Source organism: Mustelus asterias, chromosome 3 (genome assembly GCF_964213995.1).
Source record: "Mustelus asterias chromosome 3, sMusAst1.hap1.1, whole genome shotgun sequence".
Lineage (NCBI taxonomy): Eukaryota > Metazoa > Chordata > Chondrichthyes > Carcharhiniformes > Triakidae > Mustelus > Mustelus asterias.
In genome coordinates this window covers 74,182,685-74,198,757 of record NC_135803.1, presented here as the reverse complement: position 1 = coordinate 74,198,757, position 16,073 = coordinate 74,182,685, and the positions used below count along the sequence as shown (strand labels likewise).

Genomic DNA, 16,073 nt, shown 5'->3' with positions numbered 1-16,073 from the left:
TGGAGGGGAGGCAAAAAGGAAGGAGAACAAAGTGGGGCCAAAAGTAGCAGTTTTGACAAGCAAGAGACAAGATTGAACAGAAAGCTTGAAAAATTGAAAAAGCAATATTATACTTACCAAAAGAACACAGAGGAATCCACAAAGTGAATCCATTATTGCACCGTGAAATAGTTACATTTGGGATTAAACGATCTGAAGGAAGCAATGGCCATGGTGGAAAGTGAATTCAAAGGACCTTAACATCAGTGCAGCTGATATACTACACTGTGTGCTTAAGTAAGCTCGTAATCCAATGCTTCCATTTCAGATACATTTCAATTTCCTTGAGCAAGAGTTAGTTTGATAAAATAAGTATCTCATGAACATCATTACAAGGTCATTTGATCTCCTGTAACTGTGGACGGCATGGTAGTACAGTGGTTAGCACTGCTGCCTCATAGCACCAGGTTCGATTCCGGGCTCAGATCATTGTCTGTGTGAAGTTTGCATGTTCTCCCCGTGTCTGCGTGGGTTTCGTCCGGGTGCTCTGGTTTCCTTCCACAGTCCAAAAGGCATGCTGGTTTGGTGCATTGGCCATGCTGAATTCTAACAGGCACGGGAGTATAGTGACTAGGGGATTTTCACAGTAACTTCATGCAAGGCTACTTGTGATACTAATAAACTGTAATGTAGCTTCCTGCAACTAATTAACTTGGATTTTTGATAATAACTTTCCAATTTGTCTCCTCTGTCGATGCCTGCCATACGTTTGTACAATTTTGCATTCTCAACGCCTGTGATTTTTTTTTCTGGTCTCTTCCAAACTTCACCTAACCCTTGAAAGGTCTATGATGTATTTTGACTTTGCGTATATGTTCCAATCAGCTTGCCCAGTCACAGGTTGCGATTCCTCTCAGTCAGGTTTCTTGCATCATTTGTGCCAGCAACTGACAGAAATTGTGCACTAGAAGCTACCTCCCAACACAGGCATCCCTTCTCTACTGAGTATGGATGTTGAAAAACTTCTAATCTAGTCTAAGCTGTACTAAAGCTTCCAAAAGAAAAATCTGTAGATAATTTTAACATTTTCCATTTAGTGATAGTCACATCACACCTTGCAGAGGCAAAACACCAAAAATATGCTCTCCAACATCTTAGAATCCCTACAATGCAAAAGGGGGCCATTCAGCCCATCGAGTCTGCGCTGAAAGAGCATCTTGTCCAGGCCCATACCCCCACCCCTGTGCATTTACTATGGTTAATCCACCTAACTTGCACATCATTGGACACTAAGGGGCAGTTTAGAATGGTAAATTCACCTAACCGATACACCCAGAGGAATCCCACAGAGCAAAAATGAGCAAATTAGTTGAGTATTCGTTGTAAAGTTACCTAATATCAGAGTAAATTAGTAATGTGAGTCTGTTGATAACTATCTAGGAAGAATGAGGAAGGCACAGGAGACTAGGCAAATTGATCATTTCCTTCTCTCTCTCTCTGCACCGCCGCCACCTCCGACTAGCCTCTCTCAAAAGCTTGGCTAGTAAATTGTCCAAGTCAGCTTTGTGAACCCAAACACATAATAGGCGGCTTAATACCCAATCTCGGAAATCTGCCTGTTTTCAGAAATAATATCAAGACTCCTTGAATAAAAACAGAAAATGCTGGAAATACTCATCAGATCAGGCAGCATCTGTGGGGAGGAACACAAATTACCACTTCAGATCTTGTGATCTTGCATTAGAACACAAAAGAGATCCAAAACATTAATTAGGTTCCCCTCTTCATGGGCACTGACAGACCTGCTGAGTAATTCCAGCATTTCCAGTCTTTATTTCAGATTTGCAGATTTCCTGACTGCAAGTTAAATAGAATCACAGAATGGTCACAGCATCTAAGTAGCCATGCTTCAAGATTTACACATTGGACTTTCAAAGAACAAAGAACAATACAGCACAGGAACAGGCCCTTCGGCCCTCCAAGCCCGCGCCGCTCCCCGGTCCAGGATTGAATCCTGAATCCAGGATCCCCGCCCAATTTTCCAGCCTATCTACATACTAATATCCTATCCACCGAGCTGTCCCTCACAGCTACGATGCTTTGTTCATCACAACCTATTGACTCACCCCCACCCCCCCATTCCAGACCATGTGATCTCCAGGGAGAGGCGAAAACCCAGAGTGAAAACCCCAGGGCCAATATGGGGAAAAAAAATCTGGGAAATTCCTCTCCGACCCCCTGAGGCGATCGAAACGAGTCTAGGAGATCACACTGGCCCTGATCGGAAAATGCTTCCCAACCCTATTCATTTCCACTTCCACGAACACCATATGGATTCCCTGCCCCCGAGACAGGTTCCCAACTATCCGCAGTCTTGCTCTGTACTGGCACCAGCAAGATGATCATAGAATGAAGCCTTGAAACGAGAAACAAAGAACAATTAGCCCGCGCCGCTCCCTGGTCCAAACTAGACCACTCTTTTGTATCCCTCCATTCCCACTCCGTTCATATAGCTGTCTAGATAAGTCTTAAATGTTCCCAGTGTGTCCGCCTCCAACACCTTGCCCGGCAACCCATTCCAGGCCCCCACGACCCTCTGTGTAAAATATGTCCTTCTGATATCTGTGTTAAACCTCCCCCACTTCACCTTGAACCTATGACCCCTCGTGAACGTCACCACCGACCCGGGGAAAAGCTTCCCACCGTTCACCCTATCTATGCCTTTCATAATTTTATACACCTCTATTAAGTCTCCCCTCATCCTCCGTCTTTCCAAGGAGAACAACCCCAGTTTCCCCAATCTCTCCTCATAACCAAGCCCCTCCATACCAGGCAACATCCTGGTAAACCTCCTCTGTACTCTCTCCAACTTTCCCTAACTATGTTCAGGAATAGTTCCTTCTTCGTTGATGCATTTTGTGGGGTTAAAATGGAAGTGCTTGGTCAGAATGAAGGCTTCACAATTTCCAGTGAAATGGTTATTTTTGATTTCTTGCAATGGTGCAGAATTAATCACCAATCCCACGCCAGCAAACTTGATTTCCGTTCCTTTTTCCATCAAAATGTTTTTCACTCTTCTGGCACACAATGATACACCCAGGATGTTGAAACATCCTGTTGAGCAGGAAGACTATCTTTATGTTAAGCACTTTTAAAATTTAATTCTATGCCCGCTGGGCAAATTGGAAGAAAATACTGAAGTTACTAAATGTACAACAGGATAATTTGAATATCCTCAGCATCGCAAGTTATCTCTAACATTCAGATAGGTCCACCTGCAGACATAACAGCACTGAAATGTATTTCTGGAAAACGGCCATCATTCTGTTCAGTCTCTCTCTCAATTCCAACTCTTTTCGGAGACTTATCACTATATATCTTTTAGAAAAATCATCAGCCATACATGTTTTCAGATACTAGCAACTTCCTCTATTTCCTTTTTAAAATGAAAGCTTCCGACTAAATTCCTCGTGGTTTGTTTCATATGATCACATTTAGAAGAAACTATATCAGTAGTGTATTTTTGTTTTCATCTTGAGATTAGCTCTGAAGTTCCATACATGGCAAGAAAATCTCTGCACAAACGTACAACTTATCAAGCCCCTTCATACTCATAAGCATTCATGTAGGTCGCCAGACTATTTTGCTGCAAATCCCAGGATACACGGCCAATTTTCTCTCTAAATTCTGTAATTAAGCAGTAGCAGAGACTTTCACACTCAAGTCCAGCTGCTACAAATCTTTCAGAGTATCTCCATGTTGACTACACGTGTAACTATTCGTATGTGGTATCATTTGTAAATTTCACCATTTTTGAACTGATTTTAGTTTCTAGACGACAGCTGCGGCTCAATTTTGACACTCTCACTTCAAGTGTTATAAGGTTGTAGGTTCAAGTTCCACTCCAGAGACAAGAGACAAAAATGGAGGCTGATTCTCCAGTGCAGGAGGAATGGAATGCTGCACTGCCAGAAGTGCATTCTTTGGATGAGATGTCACACCTGGAATATTATGTACAGTTTTGGTTTCCTTATCTGATGAAGGGTGTTCTTGCGATAGAGGGAGTGCAGAGAAGGTTTACCAGACTGATTCCTGGGATGGCAGGACTGAAACAAGAGGAGAGATTGAGTTGGTTAGGATTATATTCATTGGCGTTCAGAAGAATTAGGGGGATCTCATAAAAACCTATAAAATTCTAACAGGAACAGTCAGGAAGGATGGTGAAGAGTCCAGAACCAGGGGTCATAATCTAAGGATAAGGGGCAAACCTTATGGGACTGAAATGAGGAGAAATTTCTTCACCTAGTGTGGTAAGCCTGTGTAATTCGCCACCACTGAAAGCAGTTGAGGCCAAAACATTGTATGTTTTCAAAGAGTTAGATATAGCACTTGGGGCAAAAGGGATCAAAGGATATGGTGGGAGGGAGGTGGGATCAGGCTATTGAATTGGATAATTAGCCATGATCATACTGAATGGTGGAGCAGGCTCAAAGGGTCAAATGGTCTACTCCTGCTACTGTGATCTATGTTTCTATGATCTATGCTTCAAAAACAAAGCTTACTCAAGGTTTACTCTGCCCAGTTGGGTGGGCATAAAAAATCCCATAACTTTATTCAGAAAAGAGCAGGAGATTTCACCTCAGTGTCCCAGCCAATATTTATCTTTCAAAGTGAAACTTTGCTATGTACAGATTGGTTGCCACAATTCCTACATTTGAAATTCCAAAGAACTTCATGAGCAGTAAAGTGCTTTTGGATGTCATGAGATCGTGAAAGATACTGTATAAGTGCACATCTTTCTTTTGATTGTCATAAAAATGAGTCAGTACCTTGCTCCCAGTCACAACTAATTTTCAGACCGATGTATCCAATTTCTCCATCTCCAAAGTCTCCTTTTTAAAACCAGGAAATAAAATTGGTTTTAACACTCCAGATGCCGATACACCAAGGCCATGTATGATCATAAACTTGCCTCTTTTCATTAGTAAGCTATAGTCTTCCATGTGCAGCCTAACATTTGGTTTTCTTTGCACCATGATAACACCCACAAATATAACATTATTTTAGTCCTCCAGTTTGTTCCCAGAGATACCCATACCTTCTTCCAAATCTCATTCACTTTACTATTAAAAGGATTGAACCCCAGCTGTCATTTCTCTGTTTAAAACTCCAGCTGCTTCAGATCCTTCTGAGTCTATGAACATCACTTCTATTTTGGCACTGGTTACAGGTGGCACCATCTGTACATTTAGTTATCTTTGGACAGATTTCAAGCTCAAAACCAAACAAAAATGCTGAACCGCCAAACTCAGCTGCTCGCACTAACAACCAACGACCAAGGAACTATCACCTGACGTACTGCTGTCTTTCACGTAGTCATTCTATCAATTGCATGCACTGTATCTATCCTACAGGTGAGAACTGTAAATTATGGTGTGGGGGGGGGGGGGGGAGGAGGGACTAGTGTACACACGCCGCGCACACACACACAGCAAAGTAAATAGGTTTTGTAGGCTTTACGCAGAACCATCTGGGGAGGAGGGAATGAATGGAATTCATACCTTTGGAGCAAGATGCTGAGCTACCTTATTGTTAAAATGAAAATTTTAGGGGTGGCACGGTAGCACAGTGGTTAGCACTGCTGCCTTACAGCACCAGGGACCCGGGTTCAATTCCCGGCTTGGGTCACTGTCTGTGTGGAGTTTGCACATTCTCCCCATGTCTGCGTGGACTTCCTCCGGGTGCTCCGGTTTCCTCCCACAGTCCAAAGATGTGCTGGGTAGGTGGATTGGGCATGCTAAATTCTCCCTCACTGTACCCGAACATGTGTGGAGTGTGGTGGCTAGGGAATTTTCACAGTAACTTCATTGCAGTGTGAATGTAAGCCTACTCGTCACTAATAAATAAACTTTACTTTTGTGTCTTATTGGTAGACCCATCCTGGATAGACTTGTTGATAGTTGCTGGTTTACTTAAATATGTTGTCAAAAAATAACATTGCTACTGCAGGATGTGCATCTTGCCAGTGATGAGCAGGTTGTCCTCTGGTTTTTGCCCAAGTTCAGATCTTCATTGCCTTCTTGTCCCAAAATTTTGTCTGTATGTGATACAATTCATAGTAAACGAGCTGCTTGCTTTTAACAGGTCACCAGTCAGTCAGCTATTGAAGCTTTTTATTCTTCAGTAAAGGCTTCCAACTCTTGTTCATCAATCCAGGCTTAGTGCTACTGCTCAATTAAGCCAATGGTCTTAGATACAACACTTCAAGGGGAATCATGGAGACTCAATGGTTTTCACCAGCACACAACAGAATGGTGAGCAACATAATTTTGGTGAACTGATGTAATGGTATCCATCTATCATGAGAGATGATGGATTGCGTAGAGGAGTTTGGCACTTCTGGAATGAACATCATTCATTGTGGTTGTAGAGGCTGCTTCATGAGTGGCAATCCCATCTGTAGATGAATAGCATTGGCCCAACTAATGTTAGTTCCTTCCAGCAGGCTCTCTTTTTGGCTATCTAGTCATTTCTTTTGTCCTCTAGTTTTTCCATGCCCTTTCTGACTGCTTGTCGCCAGGCATTCCGGTCAGGAGAGAGGACTTCCCATGCATCGACTCTGATCCCAGACAACTTGAAGTCTCGTTTGCAAACATCCTTTATCGTAGACTTCAGTGAACTGGGATTCCTGCATGCTCGTGTACTTTAATATTTGGCGCTCTGTCTTGCCAGGAGATGTCCAATATTCTGAGGCAGCAGAAGGAGAAGCTGTTCAGTCACTTAGGTGTCCATGCCTTGCTACTGTAAAGGAGAATGCAAAGAACACAAGCCTGGTACACAGAGCTTTGTATATTTAGCTAGTTTCTTGTTGGCGCACACTCAACTTCGATATGACAGCTATGGCCTTGGCAATTCCAGTGCTGATTTCAGCGCTGAGGGACAGGTTCCTGGTAATTGTTGATCCAAGATATGTGAAGTCGTTGCCCTCCAAAGTGAGACTGTCGATGGACAGTCAAGTAAGTAATGATACATTCAGCAGAGTGCACCAAACATAGTTCTGGCGATTCAGACATCCTGCAAATCCATCTCTCAGATGAGGTTATCTAGCAGGTGCCAGTAGACAGAGTAGGGGTAGATACATGACCGTATGTATTTACCTGGCTAACAAAAAGTGCTGTTGAGTACTAGTTTGTGCTCTATGTGCCTGTAAATATAACACCATTGGAATTCACAATTTTTATGTTTGGCCCAACCAGTTTAAGTTACTCCCCGCATGAGCACTAATTCTAATCCCATGTGACCATTCTGCTTCTATATCCAGTTAACATTCTTTTAACATCTAACAAACTTATTCTTAAAGGCTAACACAATTTCTGCTTCAAACTAAGATTGCATTCAAGATCTTCACAACCCTGGGTAAAAGAAGGTTGCCTGCTCTCCAAATCTCTTAAATTTAACCTCATATCGGTCTTTTCAATCTTGATCCTTAAATCACTGGAAACAATCGGTCCCTATGTACCCTGTTTTATACTTTCATCATTTTAAAATCCTCATCAAATTCCCTGTTTACCAGGTCTGTTTTAATGAAAACAGCCTCATACCATTGTAACAAGTGTAAAAGGATATTTATTCATTCTGCATTTAAACTGTATCCGAATTGGGAATACTTAATGGTGTGAGGGTAAGAGGATCTTTAATTATGGGGAACAAAAATTTAGATCTATACTTTAAAGATTTGAAGGTTATATTATATAAGATTTTAAAATCCTGAGGGAAAGGCCATCTGCCCCAGAAAACAATTTGGAGCTTGCACTAAATAATGGTCTCGCTCCACCAACAGTACTGTGTACAATTTGAATCACTGTACCATGATGGGAACACCTTAGTTTTGTAAATGGGCAACCAAATTGCTTTTTCAGAATAGACAACTTAGAGAAACAGCTTTGGAAAATGTGAACATTTACATAAAGAGTAAGTGGCTAGATTATATGGCGGTATTCAAGCTTCTAAGGGTGTGACTAAAACCAAGAAACAATATAGATGCTACATGCAATTGAGAAGTGAGACACAGTAACATGTGGTAATTATTAAACCTTTAAGGCCAACCTGGTTCTGTGTATTCCTAATATTGACAATCACTGTAATCAAAACCATTTTTATGATGCTCCTGTGAGCTGCTGTGTAACATTTTTCCACATTAAAATGTTCTATTTACTTTCACGTTGGTATTGTCTAAAATGTTACTTTTTTTCCCCTCCAAACTAAACCTTAATGTAATTAATGCACTTAACCAGTGAAAGGAGAACCAAAATCTGACATTACATTTAGAAGCCATCATAAACATGAAATGGTTTACTATATGGTATTTCAATAACAAATAACAGAATGAATGCACAGAATACCACCCAGGTAGGAATTATAAGGGTTCATATACTAAAAATGCCACTGCCTTGCATGTCATCGGGAGCAATAAGAGTAAGTCAGCAGCTCACTGTTTTGCACTGAAAACAACATCTGATAGAGGGCTCTCAAAAGACTGGTAAGTTAAACAAGACAATACTGAATTTAAGCAACCAGGTGTGCAGTAATCAAATGATTAGTTACATGACTATATTGGGAAAGAAAATACTACAAAAAGAAATATTACTGCCCCTGCATCTCCGTAATAATGTCACTCCGTTCCTGTAATTGTTACTCTACTCATTAACTCCATTCCCAATCCTCACCGTTTCAAAGCTGCCTTTGTGCATTAAGTCTATGGGTGGTCTGAAGAGGTCTGCCAGAGTGGTCAGCTTCTTGTCCACTGGACCACCATTTCGCAGCTCCTGCTCCTGTCTGACTGTAAACACATTACCAGAGAATGTTAGTGCATACATTTATGGTCTACACTTTGTACACACAAAACAGTTAGCAGTGTGTCTTAAAGCTCTAATAAAGAGGTGTTTCAATAACACCATAAAGAAAGCGAAGCAGAACAGTTTACAATGTTCCAGTTAAACATCATATAACACATTTCTACCTGTTTCTTTTAATGCTCTGTTTTTCCGTGACACAATTTTTCATTTTGTGATTAGTAACCTTTGTCGTTTAGAATTTCAAATGTACTTCCACTTCTCTCTTTCCACTTATTCATGAATATTTTCTCGAAAAACATTCAGGGTAAGTGCATCAAGACCAATTAACTTCAAAATCAGATTGGTTATTGATTGCTCCAAGTAGTATATTCTGGGTTAGAATATTCATGTACCTGTATAATACAGTAGCTATCTCTCTTTGTCCTGTTAAACCAAATCATAGTAAGAAGTCTCACAACACCAGGTTAAAGTCCAACAGGTTTATTTGGTAGCAAATACCATAAGCTTTCGGAGCGTGCTGCTCCTTCATCAGATGGAGTGGTTATCTGTTCTCCAACAGTGCACAGACACAGAAATCAAGTTACAGAATACTAATTAGAATGCAAATCTCTACAGCCAGCCAGGTCTTAAAAGGTACAGATAATGTGGTTGGAAGGAACATTAAACACAGGTTAAAGAGATGTGTATTGTCTCCAGACAGAACAGCTGGTGAGATTATGCAAGACCAGGGGCAAGCTGTGGGGGTTACTGATAATGTGACATAAATCCAACATCCCGGTTTAGGCTGTCCTCATGTGTGCGGAACTTGGCTATCAGTTTCTACTCAGCGACTCTGCGCTGTCGTGTGTCGTGAAGGCCGCCTTGGAGAACGCTTACCTGAAGATCCAAGGCTGAATGCCCGTGACTGCTGAAGTGCTCCCCCACAGGAAGAGAACAGTCTTGCCTGGTGATTGTCGAGCGGTGTTCATTCATCCATTGCCGTAGCGTCTGCATGGTCTCCCCAATGTACCATGCCTCGGTACATCCTTTCCTGCAGCGTATCAGGTAGACAACGTTGGCCAAGTTGCAAGAGTATGCACCGTGTACCTGGTAGATGGTGTTCTCACGTGAGATGATGGCATCCGTGTCGATGATCCGGCACGTCTTGCAGAGGTTGCTGTGGCAGGGTTGTGTGGTGTCGTGGTCACTGTTCTCCTGAAGGCTGGGTAGGTTGCTGCGGACAATGGTCTGTTTGAGGTTGTGCGGTTGTTTGAAGGCAAGAAGTGGGGGTGTGGGGATGGCTTTGGCGAGATGTTCGTCTTCATCAATGACATGTTGAAGGCTCCGGAGGAGATGCCGTAGCTTCTCCGCTCCGGGGAAGTACTGGACGACGAAGGGTACTCTGTCCACCGTGTCCCGTGTTTGTCTTCTGAGGAGGTCGGTGCGGTTTTTCGCTGTGGCGCGTCGGAACTGTTGATCGATGAGTCGAGCGCCATATCCTGTTCTTATGAGGGCATCTTTCAGCGTCTGGAGGTGTCTGTTGCAATCCTCCTCATCCGAGCAGATTCTGTGAATTCGGAGGGCTTGTCCGTAGGGGATGGCTCCTTTTACGTGTTTAGGGTGGAAGCTGGAGAAGTGGAGCATCATGAGGTTATCCGTGGGCTTGCGGTACAGTGAGGTGCTGAGGCGACCGTCCTTAATGGAGATGCGTGTGTCCAAGAATGCAACCGATTCCGGAGAGTAGTCCATGGTGAGTCTGATGGTGGGATGGAACTTGTTGATGTCATCATATAGTTGTTTCAGTGATTGCTCACCATGACTCCAAAGGAAGAAAATGTCATTGATGTATCTAGTGTATAGCATCGGTTGAAGGTCCTGTGCGGTGAAGAAGTCTTGTTCGAACCTGTGCATGAAGATGTTGGCATATTGAGGTGCGAATTTTGTCCCCATGGCTGTTCCGTGTGTCTGGATGAAGAACTGGTTGTTGAAGGTGAAGATACTGTGGTCCAGGATGAAGCGGATGAGTTGTAAAATTGCATCTGGAAACTGCCAAATCATGACAGGAATCACCTCCCTCTCTGAGTAACCCTGTAACCATCATTACAATTTTCCATGCAGTGAGACCACACAGATGATTTTTGCTTGCCATGTTACTTTTACGAAATTGGCTCATTAGTAACGATTTAATATACAAAGTTCCTAGCCTGCATTTAATTAGACTTAGGGAAGGGGAGAAAGGAGAAAAAAAAAGTCAAGAGCTCAAATAAAATGTAACAAAATCAGGAAATTTAAGGGAATGACGTCTACAAGATTTTTCTTCCAGATATTTAGATTCAAGGCCCTTTGTCTACTTGGAGAGACTCTGCAAGAAAAGCTATGGTCTAGATTTTGTGATCAGCAGCGAGGATGTGAGCTCGCCAATCATTACTTTCAACTTTCCCAGAACCTTCACACTGCGATTTGCAGTAATTAAGAACTGAATCAGTCCAGCCCTTTCTACAGAGGATCTGGGGCATGTGTGAATAAAGCAAAGCAATGGCATATGTCAACAATGATGAAGAATCATCATTGAGACACTGAATCCAAATTTAGCTGTAATTTAGGATGTTTGATTCAATGTAAAATCAATCACCAAAAGCAAAAAAAAACAATGGGATGGAGGGAGATGGAGAAAAACCCTTTAAGTCTGAAAGAATACGAGTTCACACTTGTAAAAGTACATCTTCAATGTCTGAGGTTGGTTGGCAGTAATTAAAAATTGCCATGCTGTTATACCTGAATGGACAAGCCCGAATGTTTTCTGGCCTATTTAATAGGTTAAGCAACTCAACATCACGCCACTGCATTCATTTGACTGCCAAATGCTGACCAGCCAGCGACGCCCACATCCCACAAATGAATAAAACTCAAGTGAGCCACAGGTGGAGTGAAACTTGTGTTAAAGCAGAAAAACTTCATGATTTCCATGTTTAACTGCACACATGTCAGAAGCTGTAGTCCAATTTATTCCTGAACAATTGAGTACTGAAAACGTCTCCATGACTTGCATCGCAAAATCATGAAACTATCAAGATCAAATGTAGATCTCGCGCATCACCATTCACAACTAGAGGAGTTAGAATTTGAACTCTGTCATTCGACTTTACTCTGAAGGAACTTTAAATTTTATTTATAGAAGTTAAATATTTAAATGCCAATGGTCAAAGCTATATGCTCCATCTGAATAATCATATTTGGACCACTTCCAAATTAGGGCAGTCTGGGATTGCCTGGGATTTTTCAGAAAATTTGAAGAGGCAGCTCAGAGTCCATTGACTTTCAGTGCAACCAAAAGATCCCGCCCGTGGTACATCAGCACTGGCCTAGATCCTGCATCCTGATGCTTTTTCACTGTCATCCTATTATTCTCATTTTGAACCAGTCATTTCTGGGAACTTGATGTCCAATTCAACAATCCAACTAATATTCCTTAGATCAGTTTTCTGCCTGATTTCCCTACTCTCAAAGTAAATGTATGCTGTGTTGAAAAGAACATTTAAATCATACCTTCAAGCCAAAATTACTATCTATTCTCTCCAACAATCATCCTAGCTATCGAGGGAAAACAGAGGAATTTGCTAAAACAATGGAGGAGAACCCAGTGCGTACCAGGACACTTATATCTCAAGTCTGGCAATAATTTTAGAATTACATAGATGTACAACACAGAAACAGGCCTCTAACCCAAGTGATCCATGCTCCAGACAAGCCTCCTTCCCTCATTACTGCACCTCACCCAATCAGTATATGCTTCTATTCTTTGTGTGTGTTTATCTAGCTTTCACCTGAAATGCAGTCCAGCACCTCAAATGTATATCTTACCTCGGAACTATCACTAGAGTTGGAGACATCCAACTAAATATGGCCCACTTTTCAGAAACCCAGGAACTGCTCCCATGTTTGAAGCAATGTTCAATCATCAGTATACACTTGCACCATATATCCCATCTCAGTCCTTTCACTTCATAGTACTGCTAACTTAGCAAAGACTATCCTATACATTGGTAATAATTCAGCATTTATACTGCAGGTAAGTCCAGCCTGTTGATAAACAGAATGCAATGGTACAATTTCCACTCAATTAGGAAAACCATCTTTTGTGAGGGGGTGTGGAAAGCTTATGTTCTTACAAAATTACACTTGACAAATTTGCTAGAACTAGGATTCTGAAATTAGTTGTCCATGCAGACTCCCAGACCCAATACTTACATGTTTGATATCAGGATCAAAGTGTCAGAGAAGACAAATCAGTAATTATGTTTTCTCCTCAATTGATTTTTTTTGATTTGATTTATTATGGTCACGTGTATTAGTATACAGTGAAAAGTATTGTTTCTTGCACGCTATACAGACAGAGCATATTGTTCATAGAAAAGGAAACAAGAGAGTGCAGAATGTAGTGTTACAGTCATAGCTAGGGTGTAGAGAAAGATCAACTTAATGCAAAGTAGGTCCATTCAAAAGTCTGACAGCAGCAGGGAAGAAACTGTTCTTGAGTCAGTTGGTACGTGACCTCAGACTTTTGTATCTTTTTCCCAACGGAAGAAGGTGGGAGAGAGAATGTCGGGGTGCGTGGGGTCCTTAATTATGCTGGCTGCTTTGTCGAGGCAGTGAGAAGTGTAGACAGAGTCAATGGATAGGAGGCTGGTTTGAGTGATGGATTGGGCTATATTCACGACCTTTTGTAGTTTCTTGTGGTCTTGGGCAGAGCAGGAGCCATACCAAGCTGTGATACAGCCAGAAAGAACACTTACTATGGTGCATCTGTAAAAATTGGTGAGAGTTGTAGCTGACATGCCAAATTTCCTTAGTCTTCTGAGAAAGTAGAGGCATTGGTGGGCTTTCTTAACTAAAACTATTGTGTTTTACATATTTTCTGAACAGATAAAATGAAGTTTACATACGGGGCTATGACAGGTGAAAACCTTACTGATCTTTGTTGTTACATTGATAGGACATGCAAATTGGACTCGCTTGCTCCTTCCAGTGGCAACAAACCAGAATGTGATTGAGTGCAACTACAATCATATCTAACACAGTGTCCTTTGAAACAAAGTTTCTGTCCAAAATAGGATCTAGTACTGCTGCCCAGCAGAAGGAAAGATGTAAGGAAACATTTGTGGTAGTAAACCTAATCAACAGTACTGGGTTGGGAGCAAGTTTGGTAAGACCACAGATCATATATAGTTTGGACATCAGGCTCCCATGACCTTGCTGCTCAGTGTGAAAAACACCCAGTGCTCAATAGCCAGGAACCAACCAGGAATCCAGTGGTACTACTTTGGTCTGGATTCTATTTCCTATGAAGAAAAAGTTTTGTTAAGTCTTGTTAAGCTCCCATTTCTGCAGGCTCAAGAATAAACACAAAATGTTTGACATCCTCCAGCTCCTTTGTTTCACATAACAATGCCCACATGGGCCAATTCTGGCAAATTTGTTAAAGAACAGATAGACAATTTATTAATGATATATTAAATATGCAGGTGGTGGCATTCGCTGGGGATTTACTTGAGTCCCCACTAAATAGATAGAGTCTAAAACTGTGGTTGTTAGATTGAAGGTGCATGCTTGTAATGTCTATCTCCATAAATAAATATCAGTGTGAACGACTGGTTCCAGTTCTATCCTTCACTACCTGATTTTCTGGAATAGAGCATGGGAGCATAGAACAATTATTGAAAGGTGAAGATTAGAAGTATTTTATCATCTTCCTACATTGCATGGAAAAGTGAAATTTCCTTCTCATATCAGTTCCCTCTTAACATAATAGACATAAGAATACTCACTTGTTTCAGTCTGGAAGTCTCTGAATCCATCAAATATGGAACGTGCAGGTCTCCGTCGTTTAGGAGCTGTGGAGCACACAACTGTGTTTACTGTGCATCAAAAACTACAAGCTCACAAACAACATTTAAAGCTTGAATGTAAAATTAATCTGTTAGTTCAGATGGTCACTGTGAGGCAACCACAGCAAATTTGTTTTCCCCACATCAGTGTCGAGCCCTTGCAATGGCTGGTCCAGAGAGAACAGTGCTTGCCTGAATTAAGAAAAAGCTATTTCTGGGTTTCAATGGCCCTGTCCCTCATATTAAACCAATGGACAATCTCTTGTACCATGGCATGTGGAATGTGCCGACAAAAGCCTCTTGAGGTCAAATAGGGTGAAAGGGAAAGGTGATAAACGGACCAAGGCGAGTGGGAAGAGTGAGAGGACTGGGAAAGAAACCAAAAGAGAAAATGCTGGAAAATCTCAGCAGGTCTGGCAGCATCTCTAAGGAGAGAAAAGAGCTGACGTTTTGAGTCCAGATGACCCTTTGTCAAAGCTCAAATGGGAAAGAGATGGGTGGAGCAAGCAGCTCAGAGGGAAGACAGATGGCAGAGGGAATTGCTGGTCAATCACCTGACTTGGTCGAGAGATGTTTTAGGAGACACTCAGGAGATGATAGGACACTACATAAATACAAGTTTTTTTTACAGTATAATGGAAATCACCCAAATTATAATCTACACAAATATGAACATTTGGGCGGATTTACCTGTGGATAATCTACATCAGACACAGACAGCAGTTGTATTCCTGTTACATAGGGGTAAGAGACTGATAGTTTAGGGAAATATTTTGTTTGCAACACCTTACCACCAAATAAAGGTTCAGGTTCCACCAGGATTTCTTGCTTTTGTGGAATCGGAGCTCGCACTTCATCCCTGAAAAGATGTAAAATGAACAAGCATCACTCTGAGGAAGAAACTGTTGCATCCATAATCAGCTTCCTTCAAGGAAGGAAAAAGGAAAGACTTTGCCAGCGATGCTCACATCCCATGAAAGAAAAAAAAATAAAGCGCTAATATAAAAGCAAAATACTGCAAATACTAGAAGTCTAATATAAAAACCAAAAATGCGGGAAATACACAAGTCTGACAATATCTGTGGAGAGAGAAAGGGAGAACATTTGAGATGTGACCCTTCTGTTGAAGGACTTGTTGCGTTTCCAACATGTTTTGTTTTGTTGAGGAGGAAATCAGCACTGAAACACGTTCTGGAAAACACAGTGGGCAAGTCCAGCATTTTGCAGTGGGATTAGGGTGACCAACTATTCCTTATTTTACAGTATCCTTTTGCATTCGAGTACAGTGTGTGTCTCGGGCTGCATGATGCTGGGATGCTATTTGTCCAGTAACTTGGAGTCTGAAATTTTTCCCATATGCAGTACCTATTCTCAC

At 41.7% G+C, this 16,073-nt stretch overlaps 1 protein-coding gene across 3 annotated transcripts in view; it reads right to left on the bottom strand.

Moving 5' to 3' along the window:
• ubxn7 (UBX domain protein 7) overlaps window positions 1-16,073 on the bottom strand; it is an 84,797-nt gene that overhangs the window by 31,528 nt on the left and 37,196 nt on the right. For 2 of the 3 annotated variants that reach the window (XM_078209235.1, XM_078209237.1), the window contains exons 3-6: window positions 15,490-15,557; window positions 14,639-14,704; window positions 8,706-8,818; window positions 3,981-4,085 (exon numbers count right to left, since the gene is read on the bottom strand). In XM_078209235.1, coding sequence (XP_078065361.1) covers window positions 3,981-4,085; window positions 8,706-8,818; window positions 14,639-14,704; window positions 15,490-15,557 — 352 coding nt within the window. The remainder of the gene's footprint in view (window positions 1-3,980; window positions 4,086-8,705; window positions 8,819-14,638; window positions 14,705-15,489; window positions 15,558-16,073) is intronic. The other variant, XM_078209236.1, reaches the window with a different exon arrangement.